General features: G+C 38.0%; 1 protein-coding gene across 7 annotated transcripts in view; it reads right to left on the reverse strand.

Annotated features, from left to right (window-relative positions):
- Window positions 1-20,745, reverse strand: part of diaph2 (diaphanous-related formin 2) — a 381,698-nt gene that overhangs the window by 342,414 nt on the left and 18,539 nt on the right. For 5 of the 7 annotated variants that reach the window (XM_077531612.1, XM_077531613.1, XM_077531614.1 and 2 more), the window contains 2 exons: window positions 16,182-16,286; window positions 10,657-10,677 (listed from right to left, as the gene is read on the reverse strand). In XM_077531612.1, the coding sequence (XP_077387738.1) occupies window positions 10,657-10,677; window positions 16,182-16,286 (126 nt within the window). The remainder of the gene's footprint in view (window positions 1-10,656; window positions 10,678-16,181; window positions 16,287-20,745) is intronic. The other 2 variants (XM_077531615.1, XM_077531611.1) reach the window with 1 other exon arrangement.

Consider the following 20,745-nt stretch of genomic DNA (forward strand, 5'->3'; position numbering starts at 1 on the left):
TGGATGGGTGAGAACTACCGTGCTGTGACCTCGGGGGTGGAAGGGAGCAAGTGGATCACACTAATGTGGACCTATAATCTTTCTCGGAGTCATTAGCATGATCAATGCTATTCTAATGAGATAACATCTGGAACAAAGAACCCTAATAGCAGACAGCTGCTGGGCAATGCAAGCTAATTAGAGAACATTCTGCAATGTTAAATAATGCTGGATTCATTCTGGCCCAGGATTTGGACGCCAAAATACAACATGTTGAATATTTTATACCATGTTGTATCTTCTAACTAAATACGGCATGGAGAGAGCATTTTAAGGTGCCTTCAAACCCACACCCACTGTTATTCATCTGTCACTGTCCGGTTTCAGTTATCCGACGTCAATATGAACCAACTGGCAAATGAACAAATCAGATTTGTCTTTTAGCAGCGTCATGGTATCGAACCCGGATCGAACTACGGATTAGCACATATGGAATTACTCTGGTCACATGTTTGTTTCTTTTCTTACCTGCATAGGACAATATTTTGATCACAATCCCCTTGCCTGGAATTTTGATCAGCATAACAGTCTACAGATTTATTTATTTTTTCAAATTTTTTCGCAGTGTAATTATTGTGATTTTTTTGCGCATTTTTATGAAATGTTTAAGCGTAATTTTGGGGAATTTCCGTCGGTGGCGCTAAAGGGTCGGGTTGTACTGTTCGGGAATTCCCGAACCTGGCAAACAAAGAGTTAATGTTGTTGAGTTAATGTAACAACAAATACCAATTTCCGTTCCTATTTGGGCTGATTTGCACTCAATGCATACACCAAACTTCCCTTCAATGTGACCGATAAGTACGTAAACACTTTCACAAGGGTTTGTTCTGACACATTACTTAAAAATTCCATTTAATTAAAGCAGGTAGAAAAACAAAAACAAAATATAAACATATATTCACATATATTTTTGTGAATACCTGTTTTTCAAGGTAACCTTTCATTTCAGCAAACAAGCTATTAATCAGCCTTTTGTGTAGTTTCAGAGGATTGCTTTTAATGAATCAATGCATTACAATATCACATTTGCGCCTCTTGTCTTAATTAATAAACACTTTTGTGAGTGTAAGCCAATTGCAATGCAAGTGGCGCGCAACTGAATGACAGAAAGTAAGTGGGTCCATTTGCACAGAATTGTACAAAAAAGTTCTACCTCCAAATACCGGCTGAGCACAGAAGCATGATCCAATTAGTTCTGAGCGTAGAAAAAGGAAATAATGAACAGCGACGTCAAAGAAAACTTCATAATAGTGTTTGTACAAGTCTTTGGTGATCATGGGAAAATATAATTACGACGAACAAAGAACACTGTGTGGTCCGACATAAAGCATTAGTAACATATAATGGGGGAGCGGGCGGGATGAAAATCCTTTCAGAATTTCCAGTCAGTGTAACTCCATGAATGACCTGCATATAAAGCTGTGTCCACTCATCTTCATTAGGTGGTCTTTCTTTTAAATCTATTTTATTTTCAATGTTCAAATAAATTAATTCCGAATATGGACGGTGTTACCTATGCTTAGTGTGTCTGCCTCACAGTGCAGAGATTCTGGGTTTGAATCTCAGCTCGCGTTCGGCGGGTTTTCTTTACATACAGAAGGCTTGGTCTCACGTTACAGTAACATGCATGTAAGACTATGTTTATGCAAGGGGGGTCAAAATTAGCATGTTAACAGTGCATTACCTGAAATGTAAAAAACATCCTTCAACACGTATAAATTAACAGAATTATCCTCTAGAAATGCACTGCAGCAAATATACACAATGTTTAAAGAGAAAAAAGCTACAGCTTCGAGATCACACTAGTTAGTGTCAGTTGTTAGCAGTTAGCTAGGTTGCTACAGCTCCCAATGAGGTCTATATGGGCACTCTTAGACCGCTTTGAAAGACAAGAGCCAAGTGGATGCCCGTCTTTTGTTACTTGGAGTAACTCCAAGTCACTTTATTCAGCAACTCCAGAAGATAGCTAGCGTAACACATCAGTGTTATTTCTGACTCATTTGCTAAAGAAAATGTTCATCCGTATAAAACTTAACAAAATAAAGGCAAAGTAGTCACTATAACAGTTTTAGCAGTAATAAATATAATAATAATGCATATATTTGTGGGGACTGGAGTCAAGTTGTAATTTACAATTTAAACAATACGCACGGTCCACAAGTTGTTTCATGTTGAAAATTAACAGCTGTTAATATGAAAAGAAAAATGCAGTTTGCTGTCACCAATGTCCACATGAAACATTAATGCCATCTAATGGCAAAAAAAAAAAAAAAATGACCTCAATATAAATCAATTACACACTCCTTTTTACAGGACAGTGCATCAAATAATTTTATGAATTACAATTAGTGTTGTTCCGATACCGTTTTTTGCCTCCCGATACCGATTCCGATACCCAGCTTTGCAGTATCGGCCGATGCCGATACCATACCATTACCTAAGGTTGTTTTTTTTCTCAACATGAAAAAGCTGCCCTGCCATTGGTTCAAAGGCCAATAGGACATCTTAGATCAGCATGCAGTGAACATGAGCAAGACACAAAATGCTGCATCCAAAGTCGTATATTAGCCTTGTAATTAATGGTATCGGCATGTTACTTGTTAGTAGTCACCAATACCGATACCACTGTTTTAGTTCAGTATCAGGGCCTCTGCCCACTGGTTACAATTAAATTACTGTATCAATGAACTGAAAGGTACAACTATATTTCTATTAGGTTAGCATACTTTTTCCACTTTTATGTTGATTAACAGGAGTATGAAAACTTGAAAAAAATTTTTAGTGCATTTAGAACTGATATAAATTGGGTGATTAATTTGTGATTTGACACGGTATTTCCCTGTTCAATAGAAACATAGTTCTGCCTTCTACTGCCATCTTGTGTCATCTGTTGGTAATAATAGTCCTTTAAGGGGACATATATTTCTCACTGGATTGCAGAAAGTCAACACTGGGTTTTTCACAATTTTTACTACAACAATCTAAAGATATGTAGAGCCACAATATATATTGATGGGAAAAAAACAGACTGCATGAAATAAAATGCTTTTTCCTGTATTTAAATGTAAATTCAAATGATAGCAAATGTGTCTTATTGTGTGTAATACCAGGAAAGTGCATTAGTATGGATATTGAGGCAACGAGGAAGAAAGCTTTGAGTGCAGCAGGACTACTCCTTGGAGAGCGCGACGACGACAACAACAACAACAAGGAAAAGGCTCCCAACTAACAGTAATTGCTTTAAAATAATAGAATTCATTACGGTTATGGTGCTTGTTCAGAAATGCAAACGGGAAGAAAAGGATTCGCTGGAGAGTTGGGGCTCAACTGCTTCACTAAAAACCACGGGGAGGTGAAAGGCATAATTCAGATGACAATTTTAGAAGCTTTAGCGCGTTTTCATCAGGAGCTCGGAAGATGTTGTTGGCATAACAACATCAAGATAGATTTTTTTTTTTCCGCTGTTTCTTTTGTTCTTCTTGTAAGGAACTTTTCCCCTCTTCGACCCCTCTCGATGATTAACAGTGGATTGGTTTAAAAAAATAAATAAATAAATAAATAAATAAATAAATAAATAAATAAATCTGCAAATACTGGCTAGGTGAATTTGCAAAAGGGCAAAACATAAGGGTCCACTGTATTACTATTTTTTTTGTATTTGACCTCAACCAATGGCCAAATGTGTTTGATTCAAGGCCAATGTGTGCGTCTGTCATCCAATCAGCATTAACAACATCAGCTCTCAAGACCACTCGGGACATAAAGAGACAGGCCGGCCATCTCGACATGATTGGATGTCACCTGGCATGCTGTGTCTCTGGCTATCACCAAGGGCATCACCATTTGGAACACTATAGATCTGCCATCAAATCAGCCTCGGCAATATCCTGTAATTGTCCTTAAAAAAAAAAAAAAAAAAAAAAAAAAAAAAAAAAAAAAGGTAGAAGTACTTTGACCACCCACAGATAGGCAAAGATGCACTTTAGCCCACTTCCTCGATTCCGACCCAAACACAATCACACAGAATGCCAACGTATTGTCACTTCGGCCATGTTGTACTGAGCAGCCAGGACAGAGATCAATGCACGTTACTGCTGCAAGGCAAAAATTTATTTTTCAAATTTTATTATTATTCCTTATCTCATTCAAATCCCAAAACGTGTAAATACGTTTTTTTTAATGCGTTGTCCTTCACTCCCAAAAACGTATTAATACGTTTTTTTATGTTTTATGCTAGCGCATACAGAAGGCTTTGATACAGCTTCTGACATGAAGAGGTTGTTTAAAGCAATGGGGTCATTAGACAAAAACGGCCAGCAGGTAGCAGCAGAGTATAAGCGATAAGCCAGGGCCATCTTTCAACAAGCTCTTTTTGCCAGTGTTTTTCACAGGTTTGTGAATAATGATGAAACTTAGCTATATTCTAATGCTAATTGCTGCAAAACGAAAACAGCCTACACATAGTTTTTTTTTTTTTTCCTGATGAAAGAAGAGACTCTAATCTTTCTTTTGGTAGGGTCCATGTTTTTATTGCAATAGAACACAATATTCTGTGGACCTTGCAATATCAGTCAAAATCCAGTAAAACAGCCGGGAGCGAAGGGCGTTGCTTCAGTGAAAATGGCTACGAGTGAATGAGTTAAACTAATGTCCAACAGAATGTTGAACTGCTCACTGGGCCGAAGCTCACACAAATTAAGTGTTGCAGCGTTTGCTAAAGAAACAGATATGCTGAGGGTTCGCAAGAGTTGCTCAAGCACCGTAAGATTTGCTAAGGTACTGTGTGATGTCATGGATGACATTTCTGCTTCGGAGATTTAGCTTGTTGATTGTCATATTTTCCAGAAAAGTTAGGTTGGATAAGTTAGAAGTTAGGTCAAATTCCAAATTGAACGACCTCCACTTTCAGAGCTTCCACAGTAAATAATGCAAAGTTGCATTTGTGGTAAGCATACAAGTAAGGACCGGAGCCAATTGTGCCGATGCTCTCGTTATTCGAGCATAACGGATGCACTGTTAGCACGGGATTATGTCTATTTATCTTTGTAGGTCAGTCTAATAAATAATTCAAGTATGATTGCATAAAGGCGAGGTCAACAAGACAGGTGGTGTCGATAGCAGGTAAGGCAAACAAGCGCTTCCTTTCTGGCCCTGATGGAGAAGGGGAAGCATTCCAAGGAAAATATCAAGTGGACCCAGAAGAGCTTGTCTGTCGCAGTGTTGTGAAAGTGGCAGAGAAAGCGTGATTCATCTCTTCTTTAAGATTCCCATTCTGGATGACAGCAGCAGGGAGAAAGTATTGATCAGACCAATCTGAATGATTCTAAATGAATACAGTTAAAGGATGGAAATAAATGTGCAGCTTGGGGCAACACACACAGTTATGAGTTAGACATGGAGAAGCCCATTAGGTCAATTCCATAGCAACAACTGGCTTTCAGCCCTTTGTGAGCCCAGTGGTCAATTCAGTGAGCACCTACTGCCACCAAGTGCTGGCCTTCAGTACTACAATAGCAACTGGGGAACAACATGATGGACAGACCGTGATCATGCATGACCAGAAAAGAATAATACTGACCTTTTTTCCACACTTGTAGAATAATGAGTTGGACTGTGTGCTGTATGAAAGTGGTGAAGAGCAAGTGGGCTACAGTGCATATCAAATCGGAATGGATTTCCAACTAATTGAATGATGCATAAAGTGGGCATCAAGTGAGACAAACGATCATAGGAGCTTCCCGATTGATCATGGTTGTGTTTCAGGACATGATGTGACGCCATCCTTTTTTATCATTTATTGTTTTTTAAAATATTGAGCACAAGTAAAACACTTTTTTTTAAACAAAAATTAACATATATATATATATATATATATATATATATATATATATATATATATATATATATATATATATATATATATGTATAAAACTAATACTGAAACTAACTAAAACTAAACTAAAACTAAGCATTTTTTAAATAACTAAAACTAATAACATCTAACAGAAAAAAACCCTGAAAACTAATTAGAGCTAACTAAAAATAAATAAATAAATAAATAAATACATAAATAAATAAATAACGGAATCATAATTAACTAAAATGAAAATTCCCAAACTATAACCCATTCATTCAAATTTGCAGTAATGCATAAAGTCCCGTGGACTTACTGTTTTTTTTGTTGGTTTTTTTGTTGTTGTTTTTTTGTTTTAATGCACCAATTCACGCATAGTGTCGTTTAAGATGCAGGACTATAAAAACCAGCAGGGTCTAAGCATTATGCTGTGGCACAATGCTACCCCATATCAGAACGAATTGCACTTTGCCATTATGTGGCAAGCGTTTGGCAAAACTACAGACAGAAGTGTGCCCCATCAAGACCACCCACTGCCTTGCATAGTCCGTGCAAATCTTGACATACCGTGACACATTTCACCGGGAAGACCTCGAGAGCGAGCCGCAAACTTGATCAAGCACAGCAAATAACGTATTAAATATACGCAGATGCCGCGGGTGATATCAAAAAGCTAAAGAGGCAAATAAAGAATCTGAGAGGAGCCGTCAACCATAAAACATGGGGGATACACAGAATTTCACAGCTGTGTGAACAGTTAAAGCAGATGCGATGGGATGTGATGGTGGGTGCATACAGAGAGGCGGGCTGTAAAAATATGCGATAAACTTTATGGAGCCTAATGCGGCCCTGCAGCAGCCTCCTGCTGGGCTGCGTGTCGACAGCTACGCCGAGTGTGTAACAGAACCGTGGGGGAGAGATGTACAACCGGGAGCATAGCCGCTATTCACAGCCTCTGTCCGTGATGTGTCAAAAATGCATCAAATCCATACATAGGTTCACATTTTTCCTATCTGTCCTTTTTCATCGGCTACTCTAACAAACACTCTCCCCTGCGATGGCTGAAGCCAAGATATAACGGGCACATCTGTTGGACCTGCACGGAAGAAAAACAAAGAGTCATACACGCGCAGTCGTTAGGCCGGGTGCACACACACTGGCGCAAGTATAAACAGAATCGAAAGCACTGACAGGGACCTAGTTCAATCCAATATCGGTGTGCTGTGACCACTTCAGCTTTTTATGCTCCCCCTCAACATCAAGAGAGGCAGTTCAACTGATGGAAGAGCAGCAATTGTCTCTATAGTACGTTTGAAAAGTTGCATGGTGCACAGTGGAAAGGACAGAAAGGAAACAGGACGCACAAAAATCCAGGTGAAATTCGACTTATGATGCTAAACGATTCACCAATCTGTAGACTATTAACTGAAAATCTCAATCTCATTAGAACTGTCAAAATAAATCAATTATTCAACAAGTAATCGATTATTAAATTAATCGACAACTACTTTAATAATCGAGGATCCGTATGGAGCCATTTTTTCAATTTAAAATTGTCCAAATCCTCTGATTTCAGCATATAATTGTTCACTGATTTCTATAGTCCTTCACTAAAAAAGACATATAACATCACATAGCATTAAAGATTGACATCACATAGCCTAAAACTAGTTGAAACTAGATGATGGTTACATCAGTACAAAACAGACACTTGACCTCACACCTAACAGGTCATGAACTCAAACTTAACCCAGGCGTGACCCCAGACATGAGACAAGACCCAAACATACCTCATGTATGACTCGAGTCATGACATTTCCATTGACCAATGGTGAGTTGCTTGGCTATTTGTGGGCAGATGTGTTTAGGTCACTGACATGCCTATTTGGATGAATTATGCTCTCACATTGAGAAGGTTCAGGAAGCTCTGTCTGCTTATGCGGCACATTAGCAGGTAAAATCAGGAGCATCATCTGTCAATATTTATTAGGTTTGACCATTTGTACAGATTAGGATGCCGATTGACACTTTTTGACATGTAAAGTATATCAGGAAAAAGGCCGTGTCATTCCGCTCATACTGAACACCGCCTAACTGTTGGATTATGTTGCTTCTCACCCAAACTGACAAGCCTCCATTTTCTTATCCTTCCTGTGAATTGTGTAGCACTCATCCAATCTCAGCAGCGTGCCATCCGAGCCTGTCGATGGGAGTGCACAGAGGGGGAAGTCTGCTTCCACAGTAACACCACAGGAGTCTCTGATGGACTGTTACAAGTCGGCCCTTGACTTGTGACGTAAATCAGGGCAATCTTTACAGGGACTAATGCTATAAAAGCATCAAAACGGTCAGCGGGCAGCTGTGATGCTGCGCAGAGAAGCAAAGACATCTGGTATGAACACCTGCAGACATGTTTGCTCAAGATGAGCAGGTATTCTGCTCATCCGTCGCTCAGTCTTGGGCTGGAAAGAGCATTTGAGACTTAGAAATGTTGCACATTTGCACGCTGGTCAAACTGGATTAGATCCAATTGACACCGTTCTCTATTCCTAGCTGATTCTCTAGCGGGGAGAGAGCAGAGAATGTCAGAGAAATTTCATGCCTGAGACAGAGGAGTTACAGTCTCACGTTCCCTTGCCAGCGCTCTCCCTCCAGCAGAAGTGAGAGCGCTCTATCCCAATGACACACGCTGACAGCGTGAAAATGGGAATCTGCCAGCAAAGCAGGGAGTTAACTGTGACCAGCCACCAGCTAACCAGGCTAAACACTCTCAGCTTCCTCCTGCTCTTGCGGGCCTATTACAGAATGACAAGTCGTAGTTTGAACAAGAGCTATCTGAACATTTGGCACCTGCACAATCAACTGCTGAATGTGTTCGCTGTGATATTGACATGTTGTTCACTTGGATCCGGATAGAATTCAGGATGAAACTTCATGATCTTCCTTTAAGTGCTTCAGATGTCTCACCAGTGCAACAAACAACAAACAATGAATAGAATGGGATTTTAAACATTTTCCATATTTTTTCATTTCATAATAAAGCAACTGTAGATGGAATAAATCGAAGGCAGAAGTTGTGTAGATCCCCAAAACATAAACATGGATGTACACAACATAAGGGAGAGGTCGGTCAACTGCAATGCAAATTGTTACATTTTCATCAAACTAATTGATACTGCCTCCACATAACTTATATTGTTCTTAATATTGCACAAGAAGATCATTTAAAACTTGCGGTTATACGCTGAAATCAGAGGATTTGGATAATTAAAAAAAAATGGCTCCAAACCATTTTGGCATCACAATATGACCCCTAAAAAAAAAAAAAAAGTACATCCAAAGCAAATGAAAACAAACCCAGTTATTGTGGGAATGCTGAAGCACAATTTTATTCGCCACACTTTTTTGCCGCGTAACAACTCCCACATAATACTTCCAATTTACACTGTTCAAATTTCAACTCGCTTCAAAAATTCACACCTCCCAGGGTATATATCGTCTGATTCCACATTACTTACAGTATTTGCACAATTTAACTTGTAATATCAACTTTTCCCCATTCATTTCCAATGGGACAGACATTGAACTTTTTCTTAGTATCACTTTCCACGCCCACTTCCATATTTTAAACTTATCATCGTTACTAGGTGTTTTACACTGATCGGTGGCACAGTTGGTAAAGTGCATTATCCAGTAACCAGGAGGTCATAATTTCAGAATTATCTCTCAATTTACTTCATAACCATTCCACATGCATTCAAGTCTTAGCATTCAGCTATTAGCATTCAGCTTTCAGCATTCCGACGTAATTTCTCCAGAAATTGCACTTAGTCTAGTTAGGAGGAAATAATACTTCCATATGTTATGGAAAATCTGGTAAAATGCTTGATTATGCCAAAGGAATTCATTACATTGTTAAATATATTGCTTAATGTTCTCACTGGATAAATAACGTACACCTTCCGGCTTATATATATTAAATATATCCAAGAAAGTTGTTGACAACATCCTGCATCTGACACGCTTTGACGCACCTTTAAGAGTAGGCCCACGCCTTTCCAACCAACATTCTGGATCCAAGCTGCGACGATTATGTCATATTCCATTTACTGAACACAATGTGGCCATAGCCGTTGAATGGAGAGAAACTTCGCCCACATCAATACAAGCGAAGCTAAGACCCCGCTCTTCCCCCCCATGCAATAAACAAACACAAAAGAACAGTTGGACAAAGGAAGGAGAAATTGCAATCGATAAAAAATGTCCATGTGAAGTGGCTCAAAAGGGGAGTTTTGTCTGAGAGCATGGGCAGAGCAAAGGCTGCGGACCGTGCGTTGCTCTACCTTGTCTGTAGTCCTGTTAAGCATTAAATGCTTCGGACTACCAAAAAAAAAAGGCCAATGAAATGTCACAAGAATGCACGACTAGACATTTTATTGATGGGCATTGTTTTGTTTCTAAAAACACTCAAACAAAAACGTTCTCCAGCAAATTAAATACATTCCAAAATGGGACCCAAGTGCATGACTATTTACATCTCAGGTGGAGAATTAAATATCAATGTAGTCAATAAAAAAACAAGCACATACACAACAATATGTACTGTGTATACAAAGCCACAGATACTTTAAATCAATGAATGATAAGATAACAGTTACTACGTTGCTACATTTGTAAAAAAAATAAAAAATAAAATACTTTCACAATATGCATTAAAGACAAAAATAGATGCAGAGACCAAATAGAAAAAATGGACTACTTACCGCAACTTTGCTCCCAGTTATCTGCATGCAGCAATCAGCGGAGAAGGTTAATGTGCAAAAAGACACAAACAGCACAGTCATAAGTAGGCCAGACAATTACACGTTGAGGCATGAGCGTTAACTTGTGTGATATTACAAATTGTCCATCAGACACCATACAGCTATGAATTTGTTGATAATATTTGACGAGAACTCTTTTGCTAGAAGCACATACAGAAGAAAATGTCTGTTTTGCGGCCATAAATTTCCAGATGTTTCAGGTGTTAATAAAATAGGCAGGTGAGGAAAAAAATGCATCATGCAAATCATTTCAGCTTTGCCTCCCTGTTGCTAATTTATTCTTTAGAATGAATGTATAGTAATTACATGGCAACAACTGTGGAAATGATGAAGTCATCGTTTTAGCTGATCTATTAAAAAATGTAGAGAGCCATGAACAAAATTGAAGGGTGGAGTGTGCTGCTGGCCTAACATCAATCAGGCTTCATTCGTGTTTGGCGTTGGGTATCAAACTAGCTCCAAACTTGCTTAGCTTTTAATTTATCTTAACACATGCTAATGACCCAGGAAGCTTCAAGCAGTTTTTGTTAGAATTTTTAAACAAAGTTGTCATTTTTTGATATGTTTAAAATTAAAAGAAAACTTATTTATTTTTTTTATTTTTTTACGCTAATATTTTCTCTTTTTCTGCAAATGAGTATCGGCTTGAAATATCGGTAAAGGCCACCAGCCAGATATTTATCTACTCCTTCCTGACTTCGACCATTTGACACGGTGCATTTGTCTCAAGATTTCTGTGTGATTTGGGACAAAAATAAATAAATAAATAAATAAATAAAAAGCAAAGTTGAAAAATGAGCTTGTCAGCCCCATACGGAAAATGTGTTTTTCGTCATAGCTTGTAAAATTAGGCCCGGAAACAACAAAATATAGTGTGTTTAGCACCTGTTTGCCAGTTCCCTAGAGTTATGATATGATCATTTTTTTCAGGAATCTCTCATGAGGACAACATGTACATGTAAATACATAATGTATCTGCCAATGATGACGGTTGGTGGTCCTGGTTTCACAGTGGTGAGGTTGTCAACTACATTCCAATGAAGTGCTTCTCTTTATTGAATCTGAAGTCATCCATATTGATTACATATCATCAAGGGACATGTTGCGCTTTTTGTACCGTTCTCCTGCCCCTTTAATTTTTCTCTTGTGTCTCTCTAATCTTATTTCCCATGTCTTTTAGTAAGACAGTTCCTGTCGCCTCCCAAGATTTTACAGGTGCCGCAAAATCAATTTTACACGTACCGCCACCCGCCGTGTGATTTTTAATCAGTCTTTGTATCCACCGCTCTCCAGCATGAGACTTAACACACCGAGAATGTTTAATGCTGACTCAACATTGTGTATGTAAACCGCAACCTTTTCCACAGTTGACGCCACCCAAAATATACACAAAAAAACAGGAGTATAGTATCAAAAGAAGCTCTGATCATAAACAGACACTGTCTTGAGACTGCACACACAAAAGTGAGGGAGGAGCTTGAAGGGTGGAGTCCAACATAAATTTATGTGCAATTTGTGCACCATACAGAATTTTACGACAGAAGGATGGACTGGCAATAAAGTGGAACTTCTAAGTTTGAGAAATCCATTCTGAAATGCTGGTGAATATGTCTCAAAATTACAATTTCCCGCTTCACTCTTTCAGAGACTTTTGAGGCATGTTTGCAAGGAATACTGGTTCAATTTCCTATGACCCATAAAGTAAAAGAAAAAATGAAACATTATGAGATGCACTCTCTGAATTGAGATTTTAAAAAGACGCTGAAGTCTCGTCATCTTGTCAGTTGAAAATTTCAAGTTGACATTGAATGACCGTAGCAACATTAAAGTCAAAACCAGCCAAAAATCCAGTAAATCCTGTAATGCTTTCTGAACTGAGGGCTGTGCAATTAATGGAAATTCAATTACAATTTCAATTATTACACTCCACAATTACAAAATCCGCATAATCCTAAAAAGAAAAGATTATACCAATTTTTGAGTTCTTTAAATTCATACATTTGCACCTTTTTAAAATTTTAAAATAACTAATCTAATCAATTTTGTTTCATCCAGAAGGAAGTTGCATAATTATAGTGTTTCTAAGAATTTTATTTGTCTTCATATTTTCAATTTATTTTTTACATTTAAACTTTTTTTTTTTTGTACAAAAAAAAAAAAAATGATTGTCCTACTGTGCAGTGCACATGTTACACTCCAACTTCAAGTTTTTCTTATTAATATATATTATTATAAATTCTGTTTTGTCCAAAAGGAACTTACATAATTATAGTTTTTTTTTTTTTTTTGTTTTGTTTTTTTTGTTTGTTTTTTTTTTTGGTCAAAAAATAAATAATTGTTTGAATAATCTGGAATTTCATTTTTTGGCAAAATAATTGGGATTATTATTTTTTCCATAAACGAGCAGCCCTTTGTGAGATGCTCTGAGTTATCGCCTAACTGCTGTTGAAATAACATTTGGACTTTAGTGACTTTCGAGGCATTAGGCATAAAGGCCTCAACATCAAGTCAAAAAAAAGTTAAACACGCCCAAATTAATTATTTGAAACTCGCTGAACTGAGATAGTATGATGTATTCTGTAGTGTATGTAAATTTGTTCTCATAGGAGTCACTGTATCTACTATCTACAGTATTCATCTACGTAACTGTAATAAGACACATTGGACATTCCTCTTAACAAGACCCTCCCATCACACTCTCGAGCATTCTGAGATGCAGCAGATTTAGAATGAAAAGTGAAATTAGTCACTGGACAAAAAAGTCTCAGAAAGCAGTTAACAGTGTTCCAGGAAACATGGCAGTTGGTGAAGATTAAAAAAGCAGGAGATAATGAAAGCAGGTGAAGGTCAACGTGTTCATGCAAAGCTGATGGTCAAGGACGTCCGTAAGACGCTGCTGCAAAGCAGAGCGAGGTTCTTTTCTGTAGAAATACAGCTCATACTCAAATGGGCCAATGTGCAATTTCTCCCATGGAAAAAAAAAAAACAAAAAACAAAAAAAACAATTCCTTTAGGTTGGTGGGTGTTATTTGCAAGTCTCCTGCAGAGAAGTGAGGAGTGTTTCTCGATCTTGCCTGGTGATAGAGAGGTAGCCATTCATGAGAGGGAGGAGAAAGGAATACATTTTGCCTCCACTTTGAAAGACATTTTTACTTGAGTGAGCTTTCTCCACCTTTCTGACCACGTTCATGGATGCTGTCATTGGACATTTAATGCAGGCTTAGATTTGTATGCAGAAAACTTGTGTCGGCATTAGTTTTCTATCAGCAGACAGATGGAAACCTCCCCCTCTCTGGATGATTATCTGAAGCCAAATCGATGCTAGGGCAATAAAAATAAAAGTTGAAAATTGACATTGGGAAAATATTATATCTCTTTAGTTACAGCAATAAAAAAAAAAGGCAGATTCTATCTGGACTTTGAAAAACCATCAACAACTGAGAGGAAAATGCAAAGATAGAAAAGCCCAAACCCAAGTTACAATCTCACGAGGCAAATAAAAACACCAAGCACCACAGCAAACCAACGCACCAACATTCCTGCATTAATCTTTTGGGATACATTTCCACAAGCAATATTTGCCCTAAAATGCCTAACAGAATTTATCTGTTGTCATAGGACGTAAAACATTAGCATCATCAGACAATTATTACCATTTTCAACAGGTGATCATTTCATTCACCATCTTAGTTTTGAAGCTAGCACATTTGGACAAAAGTAAGTCTTATTTATGTAAACAAGTATCTTGGTTTGTTGAAAGGACACTACATAGTTATTTTTAATATTAAATAATCATCAACAACTTTTTATTCAGTCCAAAGCTATAATTTAGAAACTGCAAAACTTTGATTTGTTTTAAAAATGAATTTTTACCAAAACTAAAGTTGTCATATCGCTCCCATTAAAGAGAATAGAGACTTGAACAAAGGCTACACTTTTCATTGCCGGAGCCCCCCTGTGGCACTCAATGATATGTCAACAGTGACATTCAAGCAACCCCTCTTCTTCACGTCTTAATGAAAGTAATAGCGGGGTGCTGAGAGACATGACGTTTTGTTCTCTTGTCTTTTGACTACACACATTATGTTCGTCATTTGAATAAAATATCATTGCTCACAAAGCATAATGGGCCCGGTGAGGAATTCAATCATCTCGGAAAAATCATCATTATCAATAATGCCGTTTAATTACCATAACAATGAGGAGGCAAATAAATGATGATGCTTTGCAGGTTCAGGAAGCTAGCAAAGGGAGGATAAAAATAATCACTCTTTCGTAGATGATTGTTGATGAGCCACTACGATGATTTGGTTTTTTTTTGGAATGCATAATACAAAAGTTTTGCACTAATAGCAGCCGAGGCCGTTTATTTATTCAACTGCAGATGAGTGGTCCTCGGAAAAATGTTAAACAATAATAAGCAATGTATAATTCCTCACAAATTAAATTCGAGTTTAAAACAAAATGAAATAAACTTTGATGGAGAAACGCAGTGAAAAGCAGACTATAAGGTGAACATAAAAACGCATTCAACATTTACATGGCCATGTCTTAATAATTTTAAAGATGCCGTCTCCAAGTATAATAAGATCTTGTGCAAAATGTGGTAAGACGTCATGTACTAATCAGGGAGACTATTTATGTGCAATAGTTACTGCTGTTTTGGTGAGCAAAAGAGTTTAAATGGTCTAACCAGTTAACTCATGAATTGTTATAATAATCGAAGCAAATGTGGATAAATTATACTGTATTTTTGTGTTTCCTGTTTCTATGACATAATTATTTTTTAATCAGGTATTAAAGACCCAAACTGACATTTGAAACTTAATTTTTGAGCATATGACCATACCATAAAATGCTATACTAAATCCTCCAAGTAGTTAGAATGAAATAAACACTTAAACTATACAAGTAAATGGCAAACCACAGTTCAGTTATGTTTTACGTGCAAGTTAATATCGACACAAATTGCTTGTGTGCACAGTTGTTGACAATAGGCTTTTTAATGCAAGACTGCTGTTGGACCCACAAACTCCATTTGCACCTTTTCACCAAACGATAAATGAATGTATCACTGCAATTTGACACTTCCATGCACGCACAACCCAAAAACCAACAATCTTGCATGCAAGCAAACGGCTAGACACGCACTGACCATCCACCTAGCATTGAGTGAGTGAGTGCCTACAATTACCAGTGATGGTGGTTGCAGCATGATGGGAACAAAATGATCGGGGGATGTGTGGGGGGGTTTCGGGAATCAGACAGCAATCAGAATATTCAGAGGTGTGAAGCATGGAGAGTGTAGAGACGGCAGAAGTGCAAAGCAAAGCAAGCCATACTGCAAAAGCGAGCGAATCGAGGCTGAACTCATTCTGGAGATTCACGAGGAGAATTCAGCACAACTACGACTGTCATTGGGTAAGCGCACGTCACTTTGTAAGGGAAAAAATAACTTGACTTACAGATTTGGCTGTGGCTGAGATATACTGAACTACCATCTCGCGTTTGGTGCTCAAGTCCTTCCCGCGTAGAGGCGCCTTTCGATCTTCATTCAGATTCATGTCCTCCTAGACAGGAGATGAACAGGAAGACAGTGAGTGACATTTTACAAAATGGAAAAGACAATGTATTAACAGATTAAATGAGTCATTGAGGAGTCTTTACGTATTAACTAAGCTTTGCAACACAATATAGACAAAGAATTAAATCGTTACTGACAGTCAGACCCAACCCATCTATTAATTTTCTATGCGCAGGTGAGATGGAGCCTATCCAAACTGACCTTGGGCCAGAGACGGGGTACATATAAACAATCATTTACACTCCTTTTCACACCAATGGACAACTGAGTAGGGATGCACGATAATATCGGTGGCCGATAATTATCGGCAATTAGCGACCAATTTGACGTCAAACAGATAAACCAGATAATAGAGAAAACTGCCGATAATTATCGGCAATTTGATTTCATACAGATAAACCAGATAATAAAGAAATCCAGCAATAATTATAGACATGCCTCATTGGTCCATATGTTGTGGTTGTGGCTCATATCAATAAAATTCAGCTTTATGGTGTCATGACCGTGTTTCCTGTGTGTTATTTGGGGCCAGGGTTATGTTTGGGTCATGACCGTGTGGTCAAGTGTCTGTTTTGAACTGATGTAACAGCATCTAGTTTCAACTGGTAATACGCTATGTGATGTCAGAAGCTATGTGATGTCAAGAATCTTTAATCGCTTTATCTAGTCAACAGCCAATCAGATAATTCCATGTCAGTCCTGTTACCCATATGTCTAGCCACAACCAATCAGATCGATTCACAGTCTATATAAGCTAACTGAGAAGTGTGTGTTTTTTACACATTCAGAGGTAGTAGTTAGGGATGCACTGATATCATTTTTTTTCCACACCGAGTATAAGCACACGTGTACTTATATTTGAGTATTTGCTGATACCAAGTCCAGTACCGATACTCGATCATTGTCTTGCAAGTGTGACCAAAAATTTATTTTAATCAATTATTCAAAAGCTTTTCTTGAACGTGGCATCATATTTTGCTCAAATAAACATGTTTCATAAAACTTTTTTTTTTTTTTAAGTAACTGGCCATTACTGACATTTTAACAGTCTTGCCACATATTTGACTGAATGCCGACTGTAACACAAGACACTTTAGTTCAAAAATAAAACCAAAGCAGGACAACTTAAGCGATACATAATGACACCAATCACTTCTGAATTCTCTTGTGAAATCAACGGCACTTAGTACTAGTTTTACCTTTAGAATTGCAACAGTTAGCCAAGTAATGGTGGGCCAATCAAAGGAAGAACTTCACAGTATAGGTCCATGTGAACTTGGACTTGCATGGCATAACAACTGAAATAATATAAATATGATAATGGCAGGATTAACCAGGTAGGCTCCAGGGCCCGAGGGATGGGGTTCATTATCCATTTTGCAGAGCATAATTTGTCGGCTAAAAGTTGATGTCATCCATGTTAACATTAGTTGCATCTCCACACAGCTGGCATCCGCCTGCCTAGAAGATGTATGTCAGGCCGGTGAAGCGGTATCGGTGCTGTAGTATCGGAGCATTTTTATGAGTAAACACTGGCAGATGTACAGTGTTGGCTAACCACTGTTAGAGTCATAACAGAGGCAGGGAGTGTCGGAGATTTGAGAAAAAAAAAAAAAAGGGTACTGTCCGAAAAGCACCCACAGTTATATTTTGACAATATTCCAACTTTTCTGGGTTCTATGTAAAAGGAAAATGAATCTTTAGCTACAACACGAATGCTGCAATTTTGTGGAATCTCTGTGTAAGAGGCAAGCAATAATAAATGAATGTGTGCTATAAAGTGAGCTGCATGTAGCCTGTAAAAGAGGCGACTCAAATCCACTGTAGCCTTTCATGAAAATTATGGATGAGTACACATTTTATAATGTAATACATTACTCTTATCAGCAAAGGAATTAACCTCTTTTGAAACTTTTGTTTGACAGATGAAGTTAAAAAATGTCACCTCTACTGTTACCTTGGCGAGTTCCATATAAATCTGTTCGTCAATGTCACACGCTAAACAACTGCTTTCAATTCAGCTACCACTCTAGAATCATATCATGTCCTTCCACAGGTGAATACTTTCATTTCTTGTATATTTGTCTTTGTTCTGAGCCCAAGGTAGCAGGAGAAGAGAGGACAACAGAGCAGTATTAATTAGTCATTGAATAAAAGAAAGTTGCAAATGTACAAACTCATGGAAAAAAAGGACAAACCAATCAAATTGAATAAGCCTTGATCGGCAGTGGGTGCGCAATACCGAGGGTACTATCTTTGTGCTACTTTTCATACTGCATCACAAAAGACGTCTTTCATGTGAAAGGCATCAGCGGATGGAGCAAAGGCCGAGCGGAGGACTAATAGCTACAGAATGACATGGTGATTAGAATGATAGGGGATGTTTGGAAGAAGCACTCTCTCAAAAATGAATGCCTTGGTATCAGTTGAGAGAGAGAGAAAAAAAAAACACACATTCAAGCTCCCCCAGGAGAGCCAGGGTACATTTGCAGAGCCTTGCTGCCCTCTACTGGTGAGCAAACAAAATCATGCACTTTTTGCTTTACTTCATCTCATCTCAGACTGACGGAAAATTACTAAATCTGCTTAGAATTCATTTTATGAATTAGGAATGAGACAATATTACATAATGAATGGAATAGTTTAGCAAAAACTAGGCATTTAAGAGGTTGTTGCTGTGTATAAAAGGCTCTACCAAGGACTGATTTTGCTTCATTTTCCATACGGCTTCAAAATTCAACATATTTTTAAAAGTTTGCGTGAACACTGCTGCACTTAATGTTTTAGTTTCTTATTTTGACATTCTCAACATTTCTAAATGATATGTTTAGCAGAAACTATTTCACAAAAGGTTCACTGTCAGCGTGGTGATTCACTCACCACGTTGGATTCATTTCCCACCCTCACTCACCCTCTCCCTATATATGTAATTGACTGGCAACCAGTTCATTGTGCAGTCTGCTTTTCGCCAAATTCAGCTGGGAAGGGCTCCGCAACCAAACAACACCAAACAAGACAAGCAGGATTCAAAAGAGATGGATTAATTTTCCAAGTATCTTAGGGTGTGTTTTTTTCCCTGATGTCTGTTGATAAATTATTTTTAATTCTGTGGTCTTGAAAAATTCTTGTACGGATCAGCATCAAAGTGAAATTAAATGCCAAATTAAAACATTGAAAACAATTTAGATATCGACCACCTAGGCTTCAGTGGTCAGTCTTCAAATAAATATAAAAATTTTGTTTTTTTTCATATTTTTATGAATACAAAAATGAATTATTAAATCTTCAAGCTGAAATAGGGAAAGCCCAGACTATACACAAAATAGAATCGAACTTATATAAATTAAACCTACAATAGGGTTGCAAATGCACACAAGTCTGCATAAGAATACTAAGCTTGCTATTTTTTATTTGATCGACATATGCTAATGAATGTAATCATTTGCGCAATTGATGCAATTACTGAAACTCAGCCATTCGAGTACCTTTTGCACAGAATGTTTCCATTTGAATTCAGCAATTCATTTTACTTGGAACTGTACTTCTTTCCTGCAATTGGCTGGCAACCAGTTCAGGGTATACCCCCCCTACTGCCCGAAGCCAGCTGGGATAGGCTCCAGAACCCCGGCGACCCTTGTGAGGAGTAAGCGGTTAAGAAAATGGAATGGATGTACTTCTTTCCAAGACCTAAGAAAAATACATTTTCAGCCATCACAAATCATTATTTCCATCGTCGACACACGTCTTATCCATGACTGTGCAGGTTTACGCACAGACACTTTCCAGCAGGTTGTTGTTGTTAAAAAGTCCTGCTGCAGAATATTACTGCAGTGGGATCACCTCGGATCTTATTAACTGGGAGTGTTCATTCTGACAAAGTGCACGGAACGCCACATAAAACCTCCATCTGGCCAGAGAATCTCTTTTTTTACTGGCCTTCTTCATCACTAGAAACAAAAACATGCAACTCCTAACAAGCAGAAGGCCCTCTTAAGAAGCAAAAAAAATTGATGTGGAACGCTTCAATAAAAAGACATTGGACGCTGAGAGGTTTTAAAGCTGATAGACAAGTGAAAATGTCCAAGTAATAATAACGTAAGAACGCCTAATGGGCCCCATCAGCACGTTGGACTTTTAAGTGGCCGCGTGCAACAGCTTTTGATAGAAGTCACGCCATCAGGGAGATGAGCTCTTCCTTACCTACCACTCACTGCTTTTTATGATCCCGTTATGGACAATATAGGCTTGAACCAATGATGAAAGGGGTTTTAATACGTCAACGGTGTCAGACAAGGTTCACTGTGGTCTAAAAAGGCACTCAACTATTCACAATGGGATCGCTATCAAAAAAAACAAAAAACAAAAAAAAAAAATTCCGAAGCTCAGTGATCTGATCTATCATGAAATTTGAACTATTTTGTGACAGATTCTTCCAGTAAGTTTAT

Source organism: Festucalex cinctus, chromosome 9 (genome assembly GCF_051991245.1).
Source record: "Festucalex cinctus isolate MCC-2025b chromosome 9, RoL_Fcin_1.0, whole genome shotgun sequence".
NCBI lineage: Eukaryota > Metazoa > Chordata > Actinopteri > Syngnathiformes > Syngnathidae > Festucalex > Festucalex cinctus.